This window comes from Nicotiana attenuata, chromosome 5 (genome assembly GCF_001879085.1).
Source record: "Nicotiana attenuata strain UT chromosome 5, NIATTr2, whole genome shotgun sequence".
NCBI classification, from domain to species: Eukaryota; Viridiplantae; Streptophyta; class Magnoliopsida; order Solanales; family Solanaceae; genus Nicotiana; species Nicotiana attenuata.
This window is the reverse complement of record NC_031993.1, coordinates 39,555,322-39,574,747: the sequence shown is the minus strand read 5'-3', so window position 1 is coordinate 39,574,747 and position 19,426 is coordinate 39,555,322. Positions and strand designations below refer to the sequence as shown.

The 19,426-nt window shown below is 36.3% G+C and overlaps 3 protein-coding genes across 3 annotated transcripts; 1 reads left to right on the top strand and 2 right to left on the bottom strand.

Moving 5' to 3' along the window:
• Positions 1,660 to 8,266, bottom strand: LOC109225681. Its single transcript, XM_019390430.1, has 9 exons — positions 8,014 to 8,266; positions 7,168 to 7,377; positions 6,783 to 6,850; positions 6,271 to 6,324; positions 4,492 to 4,734; positions 4,346 to 4,408; positions 3,712 to 3,780; positions 3,581 to 3,626; positions 1,660 to 2,078 (listed from the first exon to the last, which is right to left on the bottom strand). The coding sequence occupies exons 1-9, from the start codon at positions 8,045 to 8,047 to the stop codon at positions 2,035 to 2,037; spliced, it is 831 nt and encodes a 276-aa protein (XP_019245975.1). The 5' UTR covers positions 8,048 to 8,266; the 3' UTR covers positions 1,660 to 2,034.
• LOC109226148 lies at positions 13,163 to 14,305 on the bottom strand. The gene is made up of 4 exons (XM_019390947.1): positions 14,161 to 14,305; positions 13,786 to 14,043; positions 13,514 to 13,716; positions 13,163 to 13,291 (listed from the first exon to the last, which is right to left on the bottom strand). The coding sequence occupies exons 1-4, from the start codon at positions 14,303 to 14,305 to the stop codon at positions 13,163 to 13,165; spliced, it is 735 nt and encodes a 244-aa protein (XP_019246492.1).
• Positions 14,829 to 17,271, top strand: LOC109226147 (craniofacial development protein 2-like). Its single transcript, XM_019390946.1, has 2 exons — positions 14,829 to 14,957; positions 16,561 to 17,271. Exons 1-2 carry the CDS (start codon positions 14,829 to 14,831, stop codon positions 17,269 to 17,271), a joined length of 840 nt encoding a protein of 279 aa, XP_019246491.1.

Here is a 19,426-nt window from a genome sequence, read left to right as displayed (position 1 = left end):
TATAAAGTTATTTTTTATATTTTAAAAATTTAAGTTTTAATATATATATATATATATATATATATATATATATATATATATATATATATATATATATATATATATAGGGTTTTGCTAACCTACTACGTAGTTGTAGTAGGTTAGCATTGTATGCACATTTGATATCTCTAAAATATCCTTATTATTTGCTACTACCATATTAAGTTTAAGGATTTTTTTTGTCCTTTTACAAAATTTCACATTTCATCTCTACATTTCCCAAAAGTAAACCCAACTTCTGAGAATTCTTTCCTGTCAATTACCCTTTACCTCTCTCCTCTCTCGTCCTACTTGCTTCCTCTTCTACTTTCAACATAATTTGATAAAGCTTAATCTAAATCTTCCATGAATTTCATCTAAATTCTCCTATCTTCTTGTTCCTTTCAACTGAATGAAATTTTTCATTTTGTAGATCTCTATGAATGTTCATCCCGTGTTCCTAGATTTTTAATACTATACAAGTAGAAAAACCGTGTTCCTAGATTTTTAATACTATACAAGTAGAAAAACCTTTTAACAGTCTTGTTATTCAGTGATCGAAGAACAACTAAAGCTGAATCTAAAATTAGTTGAAACAATAATGGTGGGTTCTATCGAATAAAATCAGATTGAATAATTGTTGTATTTAAACAAATCTACAAAAAACTTACACCATGATTCTGACATCGAAATAAGAGAATTTGAATATTAAACTCCTACCTTCATACCAATAAAACCCCTTTTAGAATTTGAGAAGAACAATGGCGAGAGAAGAAAAATAGAAGGGAAAATATTTCTCGCTAGCTGGAGTGTGGGAAATGTAGAGATGACTGTGAAATTCTATAAAAGGACAAAAATATTCTTAAATATAATATGATGGTAGCTAATAATAAGGGCATTTTGAAAATATCAAATGTGCATACAATGCTAACTTACTGCAACTATATAGTAGGTTAGCAAAACCCATATATATATATAAGGTTAAAACTTAAATTTTTAAAATATGAAAAATAACTTTTAAAAATGGTGGGCCGGCCCATGAGGGCCCATGACCCACATAGGGTTGGGTTGGCCATTTTAATGCCCATTGTAATACTGGGTCAACCTAGCCTAGCCCATCAAATGCCAAAGCCCGTATGGACTATGCTAGGTTGGATTGGGCCAGCCCGTATTGATAGCTCTATGTCTCACTATTGTTTATATTGCTCCATTTAAGTCGTGGTAATTTGATTTATTCCTTAAACTAGTAATCTGTTGGGGAATTCTTAAGCGAGATTTGCTATTAAGATTCATTGGTTCTCTAACATTGATTTGGAATTTGCTATAAGATTCAATGGTTCTTTAACATTGATTGGGGACATCTCTAACATTGGCATTTTCTAAACTCCTTATTAATCTCCTAATTACGATTATTTTGTGTTTAACAAATGGATTGATAAAAAGATTCGAGTATCCAAGTGTAAAGCTTTTGTGCACGTCCATTTCGGTATCCTGTTTCTCCTTTCTTTTTCACGTCTTCCATTTTTTTATCATACACTTAAGTCGGAAACTTGGATGTGTATGTGAGTAATTTTAGTAATACTATATAACAACTTTATAATTGTGTAAGGAAGAGTTAGACCATGCCTTACTACTCCCTATAGAAAATTATACAAGCCTTCTTCTTTACAGAATGTCTAGTTTCTCCAATAAATTAGTCCTAAATTTCACCAAAATAATGCAAACCACTTTCATCCTCCTGAAAACCTTCTATGCTACTTCTTGATAGCAAGAGAATTATGAATATACAAAGCCACACAATCAAATCAAAACTAGTTCTAAACAACCATTTATATCTCTGCAGTGAATTTCAAGTGCAACAAGAAATTCAAATTACTACTATTACCTATGCCTCCCAAGTATGAGAGTGCAACATGAATGAGCAAAATACTAGGAAAGGTACAGAAACCTTCAATTTACTTTCTAGAGGACCTTCAAAAACTGCTGCTGAAAGAAACTTCTGTTGACACCACAAAATTATGGCATGACAGCAATAAGTGGATCACCATAACCAACAGCGTCTGTGATGCACCCACAGATGGAAAGAGTAAGTTCAGATACCCCAAGAGAACATGAATGAAAGAATGTTAGATATCTATGAGCCTCGCATTCACTGCTGTTAAGTACATCTCAAATATTCACATTAATTCTTGAAACCAACAAAAAAAAGCATCTCCTTAGAGTTTTGGTGTCAAGAAAGCAACATTGAAAGAGCTACATCTCAAAAATTCAGATTAATTCTCAAAACCGAAAAAAGCATCTTTTTAGTGTTTTGATGCCAAGGAAGCAACATTGAAAGAGCTGCTTGGTACCCAAAAAAGAAAGTGCTCAGTTAATAACCATGTATAAATGGGTCATGAAATACATCTCTAACCAGTCCATCAGAACCATCTTTATGCACAAAACAGCTAAAGTTCATCTATCAATTAGATTTTAGCAACAAAGAGTGGCAGCACCTGAAAGCTTAGGATATCAAAGCCATAATGAGAAATTGTCCTTGACTCATCACCTTGTGATCAGCCAATTTAATCCATAACAATTCTAGTATTTTTATTAAGGTAATTTGTAATAGTAGTGTTTATTATAATAATTCTGTAATTACAATGTTATCAGTCTTTGTAATTCTTGTATGGACTTGCTTTTTAATCATTTCGCATCTCACCTGAACTTTTTCTATTTAACAGTTGTTGATTGTATTACATTATGTACAACATGATATGCTAGTGTCATTCTATGCTTACCCTTTTAATCCAGCTAAACCAGCTCGTCCCCATCTCACATCTGCAGATAACCCCAAACCCTGAATTGCTTTTTAGTTATTACTTCACATCAATGTATGACTACAACTATTATTGCTTTACATCAACTAAAGTTACTTTTCACATATTGAATCTTGAATCCTCGGATCTAAGTGCTTCTTTTCATAGCTCAAATTTAGAATTAATTGCCTCCCTAGTTGCATCTTACTGTAAAATTAGCACATTGTGGAGAACGATGCCTTCTACATAGTTAAACAACTTCACTAGATGATAAACGCGAAGCGTTACATGCTGGGTTAAGAAAGTAAATTTAAATAATCTGCTCAAGCCTATAAGATGATGTCTAACAGTCGTTGAGTAAATTTTTACAATTCAGCGACAATGATCTGTAAATGTGAACTCAAAGAATCATCAATCATGCATATATACACACTGATGCAGAATCATTAGCACAGTTCAAACCATCAGAAATCAGGCTAGTAGGAGAAATTAACAATTCTTCAATTCAAGAAGAGATACAACTAACTCAACAGCCACAATTTCTTTTTATATCAGGTCCACTCCTTAAGAAACTTCTATTTTGAAAATGACTACATCACAAAACAATTTCGAGTCAAAAGAGGCTGAGACCTCAAATCCTGGATTCTGGTTTTGAAAATCTGATATGCACTACAGTAGGTCATTTAGCAGAAAAAACTGCAACTAAGACAGTTTGAGGCATAAAACAACAATCTAAAAAAGAAAGAAAAATTAAAGAAGCATACCGCCATCATTACAGAGAAGTTTCAAGACCTCTCCAGCTGCATCTGACTGCTCAACATGAAAAGAGAGAGGTTAGCAGATATACCAACAATGAAAATCAATATGTTAGCAGAAAAAGTTTTCAAGGATGTACTTTAACCGCGAGTTCCGTCCCAAACTGATCCAGAAAGCCAATAGTCTGTCCCACTTTAATAACATCACCCTGCACTCAAGTTCAAGGCATGTATAGGGTCAATCATCAAGTTATAATCCCATAAAGTGCAGGTCAAGTTCAATCCTTTTTCTCTTTTATAAAGTAAGGTAATTTTATTAATGTTTAGTACCAAGAACATACAGTAAAAGTACAGAAGATTAACTAGGTAAAGTTCAATCCCACCATAAGCTACGGCTAAAACAGTATACATGAGATCAAACAATGGCCTACTGAGTTCCAAGACCCAACAAAAACGTTGGTGCTATGAGTGCTTAGACCTTTATACAACCAAATTTGTAGATGCAGAGTGCAAAACATATACATAAGCTAGAATTCTCAGCTCCTCCAGTTCTATCTTCCAAATGTTTTAGTAATTCAGTATAAGAGAATCTTTATGTTTGCAACACTTGGCAATTACAACCATCCAGTGGCCATTGGAGAGATGAAAATTTAAGCTACTCAAATTTAAGAAAAAGAAGTTAGTTGTTATCATTACTTGTTTCCAAAAAGCCATCAAAAGGAAAAAAGAATAAACAACTCAAGAATATCTGGATGATGGATTTGTTATGGGTACCTCTTTACAAGCAGGTGGCTGCTTCTTTCCTTTTAATGTCCTTGCCCTTCGGAATGAACCAACCTATTGGAAAGAGGTTAAGAAAGTTATTGCTCACTTCATAAAAGATACATCAGAAAAGGGTTCAATAGGTAACCAATACTTACTGTTGGGGATGATACAAGAACATAACCATTAGCTCCAGTGGCTTGTAAAGCTGCTAATTTTTCTGATATCTCAACGTCAACATTTGTAAATGGACTTATCTTTTCTGAGGAAGATTTCATAGAGGATGCTGAAACTGCTGGTTTACTTGCACTAGGAGGTGGTGATGGTGGTGGAGAAACAACCGGCGCATGCACTATTGGAGATTCAATATTCCGCTTCAAGTGCATTTCAAAACCTCCAACCTGTGACAAGAACCACAATGATCAATCATACATGAAAGTGAAAATACATAAATCCTTTTTTTCGGATAAACATAAGAAATTTTAAAATAGATAGTTAAATAAACATAATCCTTACAAGTCAAACCAACAAAAAGAATTCAGCAAACTTGCAATTATTGCCATATTAAAACTGCAAGGTTAGTTGATCAAGTGATGTAATTAACAAATACGTATCTTACTATGCTAATCATTTCACAGTGATCCAGAAACCAAAACAAAAAACGAAAATGACTGTCCTATTCATTACACGATTTTCTATGATCACTCTTAAAGAAACTTGGATATCACTGACTGCCTTTCAAATAAAGCGGAAAGATCTTCAATTTTAGACTCTTCTTTGATGTCACATTGTTGTACTATTCACCTAAAGATGCATATTCAATACAGGATTGTCAAATTCTACAGAGCTCTATGCACTAGATGCCCCTTTGTTTACTGTGCACCAATTATGTATGAAACTGGCCCCAATCCCACCCGTGCAAAATGCTAAGTTGCTCGGGCTCTTCACTTTTGGTGCCGCACCCGTGTCAACACGATGTGGGTGTGAGTGTGGGATTCGTACTGGATGTGGTCAATCGATTTGGGTACTTTGACCAATATCAATGGAGAATTTTAAGACAGATCAATGATTTCTAAAAGCAAAACAAAAGCTAGGGTAAAATTGAAGAAAATAGAATATCTTGTATATAGAAATTTTTATGTCGGTCCTTTTCCTTTTATCTCCTCGGGTTCTCCTCGTGATGAATATTTTCTCCTTCTCGGAATACCTTACAAGTTTTCCACATAAATTAGACATTATTATAACTCCTCACAATTTAGACATTATTATAACTCTATTTTTAAATATTTGAGTTATCTTTAGCCGAATCCCCGCACCCGTATCCGTACCCGGATCCATACCCCCCAATTTTAAAATTTAGATCATGAAGGATCCGACCTCTAGATCTGCCCCCATATCGGACACCTACACTCGAGTCGGAGCAACTTAGGCAAAATGACCACCAATGATCTACCAAACTTTTGGATCAGAACTGCTGATAACAGCGAGTACCAATTCAAGACATGTTAAGCAATCCATTCTAACAAACCGAAGTATGTTTTTACTGGTCGGATTGGTCTACAATCCGTAGACTGCCACAAGATGAAAGTCTAGTTGGTAAATGATAGACTCCTTTAAAAGTATACTTGTAGGCTACCGTGTTTTTTTTTTTTTTTTTGATTGTTAAAGGAAGTAGGCTACCGTGTAATTTCATTCACAGTCATACTCTAGCGGTAGACAGTGCATAATGTAGAACTCTGAATCTCATTCTGTTTGCAAGTATGTCAGGCTTCAAAATTTGCTTTGGTTAATTCCAACATGTTAAGTTTTTACCATCTTAAGACTACAGCAGTATCATATATTTGCATTTCTGGAACTTCGCAAGCTCCTTAACAAATAAAAGGCATAACACTGATTCCAGAGTACACATGAAAAGACAGAGTAGCAGGCACGGTTACCTTAAGTTTCAGCTCAGCAATCTCTGTATCATCACAGACTTTTGTAATCAAAGCCTGATGTAAAGCAGACAAGAACAATCATAACGCTGCAAGTCACAGCTAGTGAGGCTAAGCCCATAAGCTTATGTCTGGTATAAGGAAGCAGTTCAAAAGAAAGATGATGCACCAATTTCTCCGAGAGATATGATCTTGAATTTGTCCTTAGAATTAACAAATTAACATTGTGATTATGGGTTAGCCAGAAAAATGAACAAAGATTTTATAAATCATGCCACACTGGAAAAACTGTCAATGGATTAAAAAAAAATGCAAACTGACTTAACTTGGCTCAGGTTGCTGATTTCTTGGTTCCTAAACAGCTCAATAGGTGCTTGCGTGAATATGAAACAAAATCCATGCGACTTATTCTTTTGTTCAGGAGGACCAATTATTTCAGGAGTTACACATTCCTGATCTTATGCTGGATAACACTCATAAGGCATAAAAGCAAAATGACACAAGTATAAACTAACCTCAAAACCTTTAGGAAATGTATCTGTTGGCAGTGAAATCCTTTGAACTTGCACTTTTTGCTGGTTATCTAATAGAATTCAATCTAACAGTTATAAATGAGAAGGGAAGCAGTAGCAGAAATAAAAAAGCATGAGACCTATTTTCCACTCTTTTAAGAACAATACAGAAAGGGCAAAGTTCAGACTCCAATAAAAGTTCCAACTTAGAATAGAGTAAGACTATGGTTGCAAGCAACATGAGAGGGGAGATATCAAAAACTAACTGATGCATCTAATAAGCCAAAAAGAAAAGAAATTTTGTCATGCAATGCAATAACCAAGTAGAAAATAAAAATTAGAAAAGGATCAGCCCCAAGATACTGATAGAAACCTAGACATAACTCACCTTCAGATTTAGCTGTCACAATTGTTTCAGAGGTCTTTGCACATGACAATATTAATCTGCCATTCTTGTTTGAAGAAGACACAAGCTTTGCATCATTTAGAAAGCCCTTGATGGGAAACATTGTTAGGTTGGAGAAGACAACATTATTCGCCGGAAATACTCCAGGCATTTCTGATACCGACTTCAAATGGGAACTGGTGTGTACAAAATCTGTACTAAGAAATAGTTAGATGTCATATCAGCATGAAACTGAAGGTTAGCTTCAATTGATTGACAAGTATCTATGCAAGGAAACAACTGCCATAACTAGGAGTTACTCACAAACATCGACATCCCCAATTTGTGTTTTTTTTGCTAATACAAATGTTTGTTACTTCTTGCTTCCCAAGAAGGGGACTAAGTGAATTTTTGACTTATATCTATAATGTAATATCACCATTTTTAATACAATAGAAACCTGTACTTTATATGTATTACTAGTACTTTTCATGCAGTTTCAGAATATTTTAATTTAAAAAGAAATTAATAGTCGGATCTTGGGTAATTAGTTCATCTCAATAAGAAAAAAAGCGCCAAACAGATTGAGACAGAAGTTAGTAGTAGTAATTACAATGATCTGTACATTCAAATCTTGGTAGTATTCGAGATGAAATATAAGACGTAAAACAGAAATGCCAGCTATAACTCATATATATATGAAAATGAAATATTAGGAAAAGAATATTAAGAGCTTAGATTCTTCTAGATAAGAGCAGAAGTGAAATACATTACTAAACAAAACAATTCATGTACATGCAGACACAATTGTGAATATATACAAATGAGAGAAGGGTGAGAGAGAGTTACGGTGAAAGGAACGATGAACAGCGGCGGACTCCATGCTATGCTGATCAGAGAATAAAGGAAAATAAGGAGGAATGTGAAGAGAAACAGAGAGATCGGACGATAAAAAAGAATTTAAAGCTGAGAGACTCCTATAAATGAAGATTGATGATAGCTATTAGCACAGTTCGTGATTTGCGTGTGCAATTTCAATTGAAATGTCCGCCCTCTCCTTAGTTTCTTCACCCACTACTAGGGGGTATCAGTGGTTCTTTAAAAACGCCTACAAAAACCGAACTAATTATTAGATTTCCTTGAATACAGTTATATAATTTTATAGGAATTTATATCTGTATGGATAATTAGGGTAGATTTTAGTTTTATAAAAACAAACCAAAAATATCAAATAAATAATATATATTTTATATATTAAGTTTAAAATAATAAAACATTAATTTTTTCCTTGGGCCTTGTGATTATTGAAACGTTTATAAGCCAACAAGTAATTAAAATTCAAAATCTCAACTCTTAAACCTATTACGCAACTCCTATTGAAACTAAATTAGTTCTAGCTAGTATCTTGAGTAGCAAGTCACGGGTATTTCGGCGATCTTGAGTAGCAAATCATAAGGTATTAAACATCTTTCGTCTCGTATAATTTAAATTTTTTAGTTGAATACTTAATCTTCTAATAGACTCTATTCTTGAGTCAAATCTTGATTAATATATTGCAACATTCTGATCTACATTTCTCTTGTCTTTGCTTAATTTATCTTATATTATGATAGAATAGTAGGATAAATCTCTGGCTATCTTTCATATTCTCTTGATTCATCTTCTTTCAAACTGTAAAAAAGTCTAGATAGTTTTGCAAAAGTCCTACGAAAGTCGCATCTTATCGCGTTTTAACTTTTATTAACGACTATTATATGACATTTTAAGAAAAATACAAAAAATTAACCGAACCTTACCGATAATGAAGAGAAATCGAGATGATTGAGATGGTTTCGAATGTTATTAAGCTGTATTCAAACCAGAAAATCAGAAGACATTAGTTCCAGAAAACAAAAATAAAAAATTACGAGCCCACAAGTTTTAAGGAATTTAATCCCTTCACAGTTGCCCAAGGTTCCGAATTATTTCCTCACAGGATAGAACGGAATAACTATTTTGTGATAGCGGCACTACAAATCACAAAACTTCAGCAAACTCAAATGGCGAAGCAAATCACACAAAATGCTTACGTTTTTGCTTTGTAAAAACAATGCAGAAGATAAAGGGGAGAGATTTTCAGATTCTTAAGTAAAAAATGAGGCTGAGCCTCTCTAATTATAGCCAGCAGAGTTGAGTCCCAACAGGTGCAAAAGTGCCTGTTCGTTTGAAGAGATATCTATTCGACGGAATTTCTGTTAAAACGGAATGTCGCGAATTTGACCGTTGGAAAATAATGCTGCGAACTTAATATTTTTTCACGCAAAAATATTTAGAAAGAAAATATTTAATGACGAAAATGGAAATTCAAATCTAAATCCGAGCCGAAGCCGAGCGACGATAATGACGGCACGAGGTTTGCTCTCTTCTCAACTCTTTAAGAGCTAGAAGAAGTGCTTCTATATATAAGCACAAGAATTTTTCTCTCCTATCCAATGTGGGACAAAGTTCCTTTGCAAAAGGGACTAATTCAAATCATTTCCCTTCATTTCTTTTCCCACCATTTTATATTCACACCTCTTTTTGTTTTAATTAAAAAACCTACAATCCCCACATGAATGGGGAATGGCTATCTGAAAAATATGCATGAAAAAACCGTGTAATTCGCAAGTAAGGATTAATCGTATCTGGATAAGTAGGTTTCCCTTTGAACTTTCCGTAGTGAACATATGTCAGATATACTCGATCAATCGATAAATTTTATATCTTTGAACCGTCGAACTTTGGTATATACCTAGATAGCCATACGTTATACAATCAACCCTTAACCGTCTTTGGTTCTCATTGTTGTGTTCGTTTCAGCCATGAACATCGCCTGGTTTCATAAGTGCATAGAGAACTGGCCTTACAACATTCTCCTTGAAAGTGGCTTACACTTCACACTTACATAAGTGATTCCTAAACGTGTTATCCCATAGATACACTATTTGATATACCATGTATCAAACTTAGAAACCATTAAAAAGCCTTAACGTTTTATCCTCGGTACTGAACATTGTCTTCATCATGAGAATGGACCAAAATTTTATTTGACAATGTTGAATTGTCACTAATGACTTTGTTTGATCTTCTTGAACCTAGATCTTGGGATCTCCAGTCTTCTAGGTAGAGGTACAGCCACAGTGACTTGTCATCGGCCATAGTCCCATTTCGTTTGATGACTTCTCAACTACCTCTCTAGTTAGGACTTTTGTAAGCGGATCTGATACATTATCTTTTAACTTTACATATTCAATTGTGATAATTCCACTAGAGAGTAGTTGTCTAACGGTATTATGTCTTCATCGTATGTGACGAGATTTTCCGTTATACATAACGCTCCCAGCCCTTCCTATTGCCGCTTGATTGTCACAATGTATGCATATTGGTGCCAAAGGTTTGGGACAAAATGGAATATCTTTCAAGAAATTTCGGAGCCATTCAGCTTCTTCACCTGCCTTATCTAAAGCTATAAACTCATACTCCATTGTAGAGCGGACGATACATGTCTGTTTGGACGACTTCCAAGACACTGCTCCTCCACCAATGGTTAAAACCTATCCATTCTTGGATTTTGATTCTATTGATCCGGTGATCCAATTTGCATCAATATATCCCTCAATAACTGCGGGATAATTATTGTAATGCAAAGCATAGTCTTGGGTATATTTCAAATACCCCCAAATCTCGTTTCATTGCTATCCAATGAGCTTGGTCGGGAGTACTTGTGTATCGACTAAGCTTACTTATCGCACAAGCTATATTAGGTCGTGTACAATTAATAATGTACATCAAACTTTCCAATACTCGAGCATATTCCAAATGAGACTTGCTTTGGCCTTTATTCTTCACAAGAGTATGGTTTAAATCAATTGGCATTTTTGCAACTTTAAAGCCCAAATATTTGAACTTTTCAAGTACCATTTTAATATAATGAGATGGAGACAAAGCTAGACCTTGAGGAGTCTTAAGGATCTTAATTTCCAAAATTAAATCGGCAACTCCTAAATCTTTCATATCAAAATTACTAGTAAGCATGTGCTTAGTAACATTAATATTAGCAATGCCGTTACTCATTATCAACATATCATCCACATATAAATAAACAATGACTATTTGATTTGGAGATTCTTAATGTAAACACATTTTTCACACACATTGATCTTGAAACCATTTGACAACATTGTTTGGTCAAATTTCGTATGCCACTGTTTTGGTTTGTTTTAGTCCGTAAAGTGACTTAACAAGTCGACGCAGATTCTTTTCTTTTTTGGGAACTACAAACCCTTCAGACGGTTCCATATAAATTTCTTCCTCCAAATCTCCATTTAAGAAGGTTGTCTTCACATCCATCTGATGGATTTGAAGTCCATACACGGCGGCTAACGCTATTGATAACCGGATAGATGTAATCCTTGTTATCGGTGAGTATGTGTCAAATTAATCAAGTCCTTCTCGTTGTCCTAAACCTTTTAACAACTAATCTTGCCTTATAATTGTTAATAGTACCATCAACTTTCATTTTCCTTTTGAAAATCCACTTAGAACCCAAAGGTTTATTTCCTGGAGGATCAACCAATTCCCAAGTATGATTACTTAATATGAATTCTATCTCACTATTGACTGCCTCTTTCTAATATTGTGCTTCCGAGGAAGACTTGCTTCTTTGAACGTTTGAGGCTCATTTTCCAACAAGAATGCCAGAAAATCTGGTCCAAAGGAAGTAGTTGTCCTTTGACGTTTACTACGTCTTGGATTTTCCTCATTAAAAATACTTTCCTTTGCTTCTTCCCGAGGTCGCTTAGATTTTTCACTAGACGGCTCACATTCTATTTTATGCGGATAAATATTCTCAAAGAATTCAGCATTACCTGATTCAATTACCATATTAATATGAATGTCATGATTTTTTGATTTATGAACCAGAAAACGATATGCCTTACTATTTGTTGCATATCCTATGAAAACGCAATCAAAAGTATTTGGTCCAATCTTTACCCTTTTAGGTTTAGGGACTTGCACTCTATCCAAACACCCCCACACTTTAAAATATTTTAAGTAGGGTTTCCTTCTTTTCCATTTTACATATGGAATTGATTGCATTTTGCTATGGGGAACTCGATTGATTATTCGGTTAGCTGTAAGAATAGCTTCCCCCCACAAGTTCTGAGGTAAATCAAAACTTATTAACAAGGCAGTCATCATCTCCTTTAACGTTCTATTCTTTCTTTCTGCAATTCCATTAGATTGCGGTGAGTAAATGGTAGTTGTTTGGTGAATAATGTCATATTCCAAAAATATTTCTTCAAAAGGAGATTCATATTCGCCACCCCTATCACTTCTTATCATTTTGATCTTTTGGTTTAGTTGCGTTTCAACTTCATTTTTGTATTGCTTGAATGCATCAATTGCTTCATCTTTACTATTAAGTAAGTAAATACAACAATATCTAGTACTGTCACCAATAAAAGTTATAAAAATACTTTTTCCCACCGCGAGATGGTATTGACTCTATTTCGCAAATATCTATGTGAATTAAGTCTAAAGGATTTGAATTCCTTTCAATGACTTATAAGGATGTTTAACATACTTTGATTCTACACATATTTAACATTTCGAGTTATTGCATTCAAACTTAAGCAATATATCCAAATTAATCATTTTCTCGCAAAGTTTTGATGTTGATGTGACCTAAACGTTCATGCCATAAATTATTTGACTCAAGCAAGTAAGAAGAAGCTAAAATTTTATTCATACCAATGGCAATTACATTGAGTTTGAAAAGTCCCTCAATCAGGTAACCTTTTCCTACATACATTTCATTCTTACTAAGTACAACCTTGTCGGAAATAAAAACACACTTAAAGTCGTTCTTGACTGGAAGTGATGTCGAGACTAAATTCTTTTGCATTTCAGGAACATGAAGGATATCGTTTAGAGTGAAAATCTTGCAAGAAGTCATCTTCAAAGCTATCTTGCTAATTCAATCAATTTTTGCAGTAGCGGAGTTTGCCATAAAAATTGTCCCGTCGGGTCCAGCTGGAGCGTAAGAAGTAAACAACTCCTTGTTAGCACAAACATGACGAGTTGCCCCCGAATCAATCCACCATATCTAGGATTTCCGACTAGGTTTCATTCAGAAAGCATGACACATAAATCGTCTATTTCATCATTCTTCTCGATCATGTTTGTCCTTCTTTGGTGCGTGGCAGTCAGCAGTCCCGTGTCCAACCTTTCCACCATTGTGGCAGTTAACTTTGAACTTCTTTTTGCTCGGGTAATTCTTTGGTCCAGTCGGCTTCTTTCTCTTTTTTTTTGTTGAAGCTTCCTCAACAATATTTGCACCCATTATTTTTGAATTTCCACGAGGCTTCTTTTCCGCAGCCTTGTTGTCCTCTTCAATCCCTAGGCGAACAACAAGGTCTTCGAACGTCATCTCCTTGCGCTTATGTTTCAAGTAGTTTTTAAAGTCCTTCCACATTGGAGGCAACTTTTCAATAAATGTCGTAACTTGAAATACTTCATTTATGACCATACCTACAATCATAAATTTAGAATTAATAATCTTATCAATATCTTTAATAAAAATATTGTTTCGATTTATACCTTCAGCAAGGAGGTCATGAACGATGACTTGCAGTTCTTGAACTTGGGTTATGAGAGACTTACTGTCAACCATTTTTAAGTCCAAGAACTTTGCGGGAACAAACTTCTTAAGTCCAACATCTTCCGTCTTGTACTTCTTATCAAGAGCGTTCCACCATTCTTTCGAAGTTATCATAACACTGTAAACGTTGTACAAACTATCTTCCAAACAACTCAATATATAATTTTTGCACAAGAAGTCAGAATGCTTCCATGCCTCTGTGACCCCGAAACCGTTAATTAGTCAGAGTCTCTTCTCCCAAGACTGGAACGTCCTCGTGATAAAGCGCTGCACACTGACTGTGGTCAGGTAGAAGAACATTTTCTGCTGCTAGCGTTTAAAGTCCACGTCGGAAAATTTTTCGGGCTTTTTTGCCGGTGCCATCTCCGGTGCAGGCATTGTGCGACTTGATGACGTAATAGCCGTTGCAGCTGTATTTATCCCAACAGAACCATTTTGTTGTTCCGTACTTATTGTCATTTTTCGGTAAAAGAAATTTACACAAATAGAATTAGTATCTCGGTGACGTTTTTATATCTTCAAACCACAAATACAAACAACCGAGTAGAAAATCACAAGGATTTTAATCTCGAATTAGTAGAAAGTCACAAAGACTTTAATCTCAAACTGGAGTAGAAAATCCGAGATTTTAATCTTCAAAATGGGAGTAGAAAATCACTATGATATTAGTCTCCCAAATCAAAAAATATGATGAACACATATTTAAATTCCTTAAGCTTGTTATTAAGTTGTGTTCAACCTAGAAAATCAGAAGACTTTAGTTTCAGAAAACAAAAATAGAAAATTACGAGCCCTCAAGTTTCATGTGTGTTATTAAGGAATTTAATCCCCTCACAGTTGCCCAAGGTTTTGGATTAATTCCTCCCATGATAGAATGGAATAACTATTCTGTGATAGCGGTACTTCAACTCACAGAACTTTGGCGAACACAAATGGCGGAGCAAATCACACAAAATACTTACGTTTTTTTTTTGTAAAAATAATGCAGAATGCAGAAGATAGAGGGGAGAGATTTTCAGATTCGGTGGTAAAAATTGAGGCTGAGCCTCTCTATTTATACCCAACAGAGTTGAGTCCCAATAGGTGTAATTGTGCCTGTTCGTTTGAAAAGGTATCTATTCGACAGAATTTCTGTTAAACGGAATGGCTGATCGCGAATTTGACCGTTGGAAAATAATGCTGCGAATTTAATATTTTTCCGCGCAAAATTATTAGGAAAGGAAATATTAAATGACGGAAATGGAAAATAAATTTGGTGCAAAAAATTATCAATCAATTATATCAAGCCGAAGCCAAGCGGGCGACGACTGCGGCGCGAGGCTTGCTCTCTTCTCAACTCTTTAAGAGCTAAAAGAAGCGGTTTTATATATAAGCACAAAAATTATCCTTCTTCGTATCCAATGAGGGACAAAGTTCCTTTGTAAAATGGACTATTTTAAAATTTTGTTTCCCTCAATTTATTTCCCACTATCTTCCATTCATATCTCTTTTTGTTTTAGTTAAAAAACCTAACATCGAAAAGTCTAATTTTGATTATACAAAATAGAGTAATCGAAAATTGATGGTATGAATTTTATAAAATAACCAGCCGAACTCCATCAAGAGCCCGTGGGATTGACATAAAAAAGTGGCTTTTAAGTTAAGTGCTTAAAAGCACTTTATAAGTGCTGGAGCTTATTTTATAAATAAGCAGTTACATGTTTGGATAAAAGTGCTGAAACTGAAAATAAACTGATGAAGTGTTTGGTAAAGAAGTGCTGGTAAGCACTTTTTCTTGTTAAAATGACTGAAATATCCTTAAAGTTGTTAATACTATAAAGAAGATGATTACTATAATATTATACTTTTCGTTCATAGCTTCAAATTCAGGGGTAACACGTAAATCCATTGAATTATTTGATTTTAGAATGTAGTTACACCAATTAAAAAAAGGAAGGATACCAACTGTGGTAATTGGTACAAAAGAAAATAAGAGAAATTTATTTTATCTTTTGAAACGGATGATTGTTACATTTTTGTCTTGTGTGTTTGCTATTTTTTTCTGGGTTGGTAAATGGGATTCGAATATGTAAAAGTGTTCAAATATGTAAATGGGAAGACAAATGTAAAATATGTTCGAATATGATTAGTTCATTTGCCCTTTAATTTCATATCAATTTAAATTCAGTTTCTTTATTGTGTCGATTTTTGCAATTGAATTTCTCCGTCAATTAAACTTCTCCGTCACTGTTGTGCTGCTGTGAGTCGCGCCGCAAGTCACCACAGATTGCCATTCCGTCAGCGATCTGTTCAACCACCAAATTTCCAACAACTTTCCGATTTCTAGGTTCTATCTCTTCATTTTTAGTTGCAGTTTTTTAGTCGGTTTGTTCTTTCTTGCGTCAGTTCTTGTACTTGTTATTTACTTGTTCCGGACACCGTTAACTCGTTGAGTTTTCATATTTCTTAGCATATTTTCTTTATTATTAGCATATTTTTTCTTAGCATTTTAGTAGCATATTTTTTCCTTTCACAGAAGTTTTTAAAAAAAAAAAGAGAAGAGAAGGAAAAGGAAGAAAGGATAATACTGTTAGTATATTCGTTTTACTAGTTCATTTAACTTTTTCCAATCTTAAAGCTGGTATATCTTATTTTTGATTTTCATATTCTTAGTATATTCTCCTCTGTTCTAGCCTACTGTTGGTTGAGTGATAGTGATTAAATAATACCCTTAGTCTATAGTGGCTTTGGTTTACGATGTGAGAGTAAATTCATGTCCTCGGGTGGGGCGGGAGGTGGGGTGCAAGGGTGGGAAGGGGGACAAGGTAGCTTCTAGGCTGAGAGTTGGGTCCTGGAACATAGAGACGTTGACGGGTAAGTCTATAGAGTTGGGTAGGATTCTTCAAAGAAGGAGGATCAACATAGCGTGTGTCCAGGAGACCAGGTGGAAGGGTACTAAGGCATGTGATATTAACGGGTATAAACTTTGGTACTCTGGAGATGCTGGGGGCAAGAATGGGGTCGGTATATTAGTCGACAGAGATCTTAGGGAGCTAGTGGTCGAGGTTAGGAGGGTAAGCGATAGGGTGATGGCGGTTAAGCTTCTGGTTGGGGGGCTCACTTTGAATGTGATTAGTGCTTATGCTCCTCATATAGGTTTGGGCGAGGAGGTCAAGAGGCAATTTTGGGAGGACTTAGACGAGGTGGTGCGTCATATTCCATGCATCGAGATGGTTTTCATTGAAGGGGATTTCAATGGCCATATCGGGGCTAATGCCGGGGGTTACGATGATGTGCATGGAGGGTTCGGTTTTGGAGATAGGAACGAGGCAGGTACTTTGCTGTTAGATTTCGCTAGAGCTTTTTATTTGGTGGTAGTTAACTCGAGTTTTCCAAAGAGAGAGGAGCACCTGGTCACTTTCCGGAGTACGGTGGCCAGGACCTAGATAGACTACCTTCTCTGCAGGAAATGTGATAGAGGTCTTTGCATGGATTGCAAGGTCATCCCTAGTGAGTGTCTCACGACCCAACATAGACTCCTAGTTACGGATCTGGGATCAGGAGGAACAGAAAGAAGAGAGCAGTGTGCAGTCAACCTAGAGTCAAGTGGGGAAACTTGACTAAGGATAAAGCCCAAAAGTTAGGGGAGAGGTTGCTGGCGATGGGGGCCTGGAAGAGTAGTAGGGACACGACTGCGATATGGGCCATGATAGCGAACTGCATTAGGGAAGCTTCGAGAAAGGTTTTAGGGGTTACAAAGGGATACCCTGGGAGACGTATAGGGGATTGGTGGTGGAATACGGAGGTCCAAGGTAAAGTTGAAGTTAAGAAAGCAGCTTATTTGAAACTAGTGGAGAGCACGAATGAGGAGGAGAAGAGGACGAATTGGGAATGTTATAAGAAGGCAAAGAAAGAGGCGAAGTTAGCGGTTATGGCGGCTAAGACTGCGGCCTTTGGACGCATGTATGCGGAGCTTGGGAGCAAAGGCGGGGACAAGAAATTGTACATGCTAGCCAAAGTGAGGGAGAGGAAGGCTCGTGACTTGGACCAAGTAAAGTGCATCAAAGACGAAGACGGCAGGGTATTGATGGAAGACACCATATTAGACAAAGATGGCAGACATACTTCCACAAATTGTTGAACATGGAGGGGACAGAAGCATTGTGCTAGGTGAGTTGGAGCACTCTGAGAGTCTGCGTGATTTCGGCTATTGTAGGCGTATTAAGGTCGAAGAGGTTATGGGAGCGATGCGTAAGATGAGCAGGGGAAGAGCGACTGGGCCAGACGAGATCCCGGTAGAATTTTAGAAGAGTGTGGGTCGTGCAGGCATGGAGTGGCTTACTGGGTTGTTTAATGTTAATTTTAAGACGAAGAAGATGCCCAAAGAATGGAGGTGGAGTACGATGATTCCTTTGTGCAAGAACAAGGGTGACATCCAAAACTGCAATAAGGTGAGCTAATCAATATCAAATATGAAAGGGAAATCGTTAAATTATTCAATTAGATAATAATTGAATAATTTAAGAATAATTGAATTCTTTTTTCAAGTTGATTCAAATTATTCGAACGTTTGGGGTATCAAGCTGCTGAGTCATACTATGAAGATTTGGGAGAGGGTGGTGGAAGTCAGGGTGAGGAAGAGTGTGTCTATTTCCGAAAATCAGTTTGGATTTATGCCGGGGCGATTGATTACTGAAGCTATTCATCTGGTGAGGATATTGGTAGAGAAGTATAGGGAGAGAAAGAAGGACATACGCATGGTGTTTATAGACCTAGAAAAGGCGTACGATAAAGTTTCGAGGGAGGTTCTGTGGAGATGTTGGAGGTTAGTAGCATTCCGGTAGCTTACACTAGTGTAATCAAGGACATGTATGATGGTGCTAAGACTCAGGTAAGAAAAATTGGAGGAGACTCAGATCACTTCCCGGTAGTGATGGGGTTGCACTAGGGATCGACTCTCAGCCCGTTCTTATTTTCTCTAGCGATGGATGTGCTAACGCGACACATTCAAGGGGAGGTGCCATGGTGCATGTTATTTGCCGATGACATAGTACTGATTGATGAGACGAGGAGTGGGGTCAATGCGAGGCTGGAGGTCTAGAGGCAGACCCTAGAGTCTAAGGGTTTCAAGTTGAGCAGGACCAAAACAGAATACTTGGAGTGTAAGTTCAGTGACGAGACTCATGAAGCGGATGTGGATGTGAAGCTTGATACCTAAGTCATCCCGAGGAGGGGTAGTTTCAAGTATCTCGGGTCTATAATCCAGGGTAACGGGGAGATTGATGATGAGGTCTCCCACCGTATTGGTGAAGGGTGGATGAAATGGAGGCTTGCATCTGGTGTTTTGTGTGATAAGAAGGTGCCACCAAGACTCAAGGGTAAGTTTTACAGAGTGGTGGTTAGACCTACTATGTTGTATGGGGCTGAGTGTTGGCCAGTCAAGAATTCCCATGTTCAGAGGATGAAAGTAGCAGAAATGAGGATGCTGAGATGGATGTGTGAGCATACCAGGAGAGATAAGATTAGGAACGAAGTTATTCGAGACAAAGTGGGAGTGGCTCCCGTGGAGGACAAGATGAGGGAGTTGAAGTTGAGATGGTT

What these genes read in the sequence shown, in the direction of transcription:
- LOC109226147 (XM_019390946.1), top strand. Translation starts at nt 14,829, where the DNA reads ATGCAGAATGCAGAAGATAGAGGGGAGAGATTTTCAGATTCGGTGGTA. An exon ending in GTGCCTGTTCGTTTGAAAAG is followed by an intron (nt 14,958 to 16,560) that starts GTATCTATTCGA and finishes TAATACCCTTAG; the next exon opens with TCTATAGTGGCTTTGGTTTA.
- LOC109225681 (XM_019390430.1), bottom strand. Translation starts at nt 8,047, where the DNA reads ATGGAGTCCGCCGCTGTTCATCGTTCCTTTCACC. An exon ending in CATTTCCTAAAGGTTTTGAG is followed by an intron (nt 6,325 to 6,782) that starts GTTAGTTTATAC and finishes GCTTTACATCAG; the next exon opens with GCTTTGATTACAAAAGTCTG. An exon ending in ACTTCTCTGTAATGATGGCG is followed by an intron (nt 2,079 to 3,580) that starts GTATGCTTCTTT and finishes GGTGCATCACAG; the next exon opens with ACGCTGTTGGTTATGGTGAT.
- LOC109226148 (XM_019390947.1), bottom strand. Translation starts at nt 14,305, where the DNA reads ATGACAATAAGTACGGAACAACAAAATGGTTCTGTTGGGATAAATACA. An exon ending in TCATGACCTCCTTGCTGAAG is followed by an intron (nt 13,717 to 13,785) that starts GTATAAATCGAA and finishes TTATGATTGTAG; the next exon opens with GTATGGTCATAAATGAAGTA. An exon ending in AAATAATGGGTGCAAATATT is followed by an intron (nt 13,292 to 13,513) that starts GTTGAGGAAGCT and finishes CGGAAATCCTAG; the next exon opens with ATATGGTGGATTGATTCGGG.